Here is a 4,604-nt window from a genome sequence, read left to right as displayed (position 1 = left end):
GTGTTAATGAGAGTAGATCTGGTTTTTGTGGTACCAGGTGGAGGAAGCAGCATCCTCGCAGTGTGTCTAATCCTACTTTTGTTCCTAACGCAAGCACTTGGAGGTATCTATCTTCTACCGAATTAAAACTCTCTTTATGAGTAGATCCTAGAAGAGTCTCTTTATGATTAGAAACCGATCAACATAGATTAAACAACTACAAGATTCTCAACTTTTTTTAATAAAAAATAATAATTGTAGGGTTTCTAGTTAGAAACTGATCAACAGCAACTACAAGATTCTCAAGGTTTTTATAAAGTTAATAATTGTAGGGTTTTTCTGGAAAGGAAAATGTTAAATACATATGTCCTACTTGTAGAAAATAAATTATGAGCGTAAACCTCCCTAATGTTTTCATAGGTTAAGTCATATAATATAACTCATATAAAGTTTTTAAAAATATAAGCAAATCTATGCAACAATGCTGGGGGAATCTGTAAACCTGGAGGAGCACGAAACAAGATCCATGCTGGAGAAGAATTCGACCCCAGGCGCGAAGATGTCCGTGATGATCAGGATGATTATGATCAGTTTGAGTTATGATTGGCGGAAGATATGCTGCAATCCCATGAATTTTCTTCTCATATTTTAATTTCCAATAATGAAATGAAAAATGTGTGTTTCCCTTTCAATAGTTTATTTTATTCCAAGGAAAGTGAAGGTTTTGTCCTTTTCTATTACTTTTTATCTCCACTTTATACAAGTTGGATTATATTTTTATTCCTAACTAAAAAAAGAGAAAGTAGGAGAAAATTTTGGTTTAAAAAAATAAGAAAAATTTATCTTTCTATTCAAAAAAATTCTCAATCAAACAAAATTAAAAACAATGTTTTTAAATAAATTATTTAAATATTAGACGATTTAAGTTTATATAAAAGTGAGAATTAACAAAATTTAGAATTAATAATTAACTGTATATTTTCTTTAATCCCCTTTTCTATATTTTTTTGTAGAATTAATAATTTAAAATTAAAAATAAGTAAATAATATTATAAATTCGAATTTTATGAAATATATATATTTATATAATCTCCTTATAATTATTTTTAAAAACTTTGTATTTTGTTTTATAAATTCTATAATTTTTGATAATTATCTTTTTACATTATTAATATTTTTGAAAACAAAATATTTTATTTTTGTTGTAATCAAATATCTCCTATTAAATATTAACTTTTACACATGACAAAATCTCATATTGATAACTTGACACATGTCAAAATCTTGTTAATGTCTAACTTTCAAAACCCAACTTTATATAATAAAATATATATATATATATATATATTATAAAATTTGAAATTATAATATTACTTATTTTTAATTATAAGTTATTAATTCTACCTAAAAATAAAGAAAGGGAAATATACAGTTAATTATTAATTCTGAATTTTGTAAAAATTCACTTCTATATAAACATAGATCGTCTCATATTTTTCATCTAACAAACTAATTTATTCAAAAATACTGTTTTCAACTTTGTTTAAGTGGAAAAAAAAATTTAATGGGAAGGTAGATTTTTCATAATTTTTTAAACCAAAGTTTTCTCATACTTTCTTTTTTTTTCAGTTGAGAATAAGTAAGATTAATATGTTGACCCAAAGAAAAGATTAATTTATGCGTCTTCTTTTTCTTATACTGTATTTAAAAATTTATTGTAGTATTTTTAGATTGTTTTATTTAATTTATATTTTATCTTTGAATTATCTGGGATTCATATATTATTGTGCTTATTATTTTCCAATTATTTCTTTTATAATGCCAAATTAATTTTCTTCTAATTTCTCAACTTTGATTGGTTGGTCATAAACCCTTTTTTTTGTAAACATAATTGTTACCACTATTCATTCAATCCCAAAAGGAGATAACGAGTAGAAACTCATCAAACACAAGCTTACAACAAACATAGATAGATAGATTGGAAAACATAAACCGTTGTTGATAGATTTATAGGAGCTTGAATATTGTGACACCTTGGTTTGAAGAAAAGTTTAAAAAATTGATTTGACCACATATGTCACCGAAATGCACTTATCTTTTCGGTCTAGGGTCCTGAGAGAACTTCATGATGGGTGACCTTCCTCGAAGTGATTGTCGGAACTGTGCGAGTGGGGACAAAACACATGAAAATATAATTTGTTGATTTGTAGGGTCAGTAAACAAGTTTTAAAGCCTCCCAGACGTAACAAGCTGACTATCGAATATGGGTGAGTCCACGGGCCAGAAATAGATGTAGGGCTCACTTAGGAAGGTGGGCCCATGGAATGAGAGTGGACATGAGCTCACTAAGCAAGGTGGCGGTTAGGGCGTTATAGAGACAGAGGCTACATCATGGTGTGTCAAAGACACTTCCACGAATACATTAGAAAATTTAATATTAGTTACTATCAAAAGATTTTGTGACGTTAGAAAAAGGTTTTTACTTTCATTGGTTGTCGGAGCAAGCCATTTTGAGATAGCCAAAAGACGTGAACATGTTCTCTCCACACAGGAGGAAGGCAGAGCCAAGGTTCTCTGTATGGTGGAGAAGGTTGGACACAACGTTATCTCCCCAAGGGAGGAAGGTGGAGGAAGTTGGACGTAAGGTTATCTCCCCACGGGAGGAAGGCGGAGCCAAGGTTCTTTTTATGGTGGAGGAGGTTAGATGCAAGGTTCTCTCCATAAGGGAGAAGGGTGGAGCCGAGGTTTTTGATACTAGGATTTTTGTGTGTCTTATCCTAGCAGGTTCAATTAACCTTATGCAGTTGTAATACTTAAGGTGTCAATCCAGTTGGGAAACTTTACTAACAATTAAGATGCAATCAAGAAATCACAAGTTAAGTCAATTCAATAAGAGTGTTTTTATCTAACAGTCCTAGAATGATCAGAATGCAAAATGGAAATGTGTTCTAGAACTAGAAACGAAAATGTATGATAAGAAGCGAAAATGAATAAAAACAGAATCAAGTCTAAGCATGAACTAAAAAGCAACAAACGAAACAGTCTCAGGAATGTAATAAAAATCAGAAAGAAAGAGGTCCTAAGGATGGGACTAATTGATGTCGGTGGAGTACCCTAGTCTATAGAGTGTTTAACATGTCACAAGCTACTCAAACTCAACCACTTCCAAACCTAGCTCTCGCTAGAGAAACATGATCAAACATGGCATGACAAACAAGTTCATTCACGTCAACAAACATCCTAGACAACTAATCTCTTAGGCTAGGAACGTAAGTCTCTGGCACTAGTTGGTCAGACGTTTCATCGAACACCTTTTGGGTGCGGAAATATCTAAAACCTAGTTCCAATTGATCAGAGAGAAACTAGTAATTCAAACACTAGTCCAGAAGGGAATCATAGAAATCAAAGCTTAAACACCCTACATCATAAGAGCCTCTACCTAATCTATCCCATCCTCAAGAACTACTACACTACTCAGATCCGAAAATCATCATCAACAATACAAATCCAGAAAACATTGAACAAAGCATAATAGATAGATAGAAATGAGAAGAACAAGTTTGTAGAATAAATCAAATGCAAATACTCAATGTATTAAAAAATATTTGGATACAAAGTCTGAGAATGTTTTTGGAGGCTAGGTAAAACCTTAAGAACAAAATGAGATAAAAGATAGGATGTCTCCGCCAAGACTTAACAAAACGTACTTAAAGTAAAAACATGTCAATCCCTAAAACTTAAAACGACAAGATCAAGAGTCGGTTTGGGAATCTCCTGAAGCGTGTAAGACGGAACGTCTTCCTGACATGTGCGAACGAGTGGTGGCTCGAGTGGGTGATGGTGTTGGCTCGAGTGGTGGAGGGTCGAGTCGACAGGCAGTGGCTCGAGCTGGAGGGTCGAGTCGAAGAGCAGCGGCTCGAGCTGGAGGGTCGAGTCGACGGGCAGCGGCTCGAGCTGGGTGTATACGCATCCACTAAAACGATGATAGCTTTTGAACTATACTTCCGATTGGCTTGAAATAAACGGCATTGGAAAGATGACTCAATTCTCGACAACGTTTATGAAGACGTCGAAAGCTAAATCTCAATCTAATGGAACGGCTCGAACGGGGTGGAGTGGTTGCATGACGAGTAGCTCGACCTGGGTGTATACGCGTCCAGTAAATCGATGATAACTTTTGAACCATACTTCTGATTGGATTGAAACAAACAGCATTGGAAATATGATTCTATTCTCTACACCTTTGGTGAAGACGTCGAAAGCTGAATCGCTCGACCGATGGCTCGAGTGATGACTCGAGTGGTGACTCGAGAGTGGTGGACTCGAATGGTGTTGGGTCGAGTCGAAGGACGTGGACTCGAATGGTGTTGGGTCGACTCGAAGGATGTGGACTCTAATGGTGTTGGGTCGACTCGAAGGATGTGGACTCGAATGGTGTTGGGTCGACTCGAAGGATGTGGACTCGAATGGTGACTCGAACAGCGTCTCGGACAATGTGTTCCTGACGTCTCCTAGATACCTGAAATACTCCGAAATGCACAATGTATGCAAGGATGATGCAAGAACTACCTAAATATGCAAAGTGTACAAAAGAGGCTAGAAATTGATGCAAAACGACTAGTTAT

General features: G+C 34.6%; 1 protein-coding gene across 1 annotated transcript in view; it reads left to right on the top strand.

Moving 5' to 3' along the window:
- The window catches only part of LOC104706552, a 1,482-nt gene extending 725 nt beyond the window's left edge, over positions 1-757 (top strand). Inside the window, exons 2-3 of the mRNA XM_010422749.2 lie at positions 38-103; positions 446-757. Coding sequence (XP_010421051.1) covers positions 38-103; positions 446-582 — 203 coding nt within the window. The 3' untranslated portion in view covers positions 583-757. The remainder of the gene's footprint in view (positions 1-37; positions 104-445) is intronic.

This window comes from Camelina sativa, chromosome 8, assembly GCF_000633955.1.
Source record: "Camelina sativa cultivar DH55 chromosome 8, Cs, whole genome shotgun sequence".
NCBI lineage: Eukaryota > Viridiplantae > Streptophyta > Magnoliopsida > Brassicales > Brassicaceae > Camelina > Camelina sativa.
Note: the sequence above shows the minus strand (reverse complement) of the source record. Positions and strands in the feature narration are given on the sequence as shown.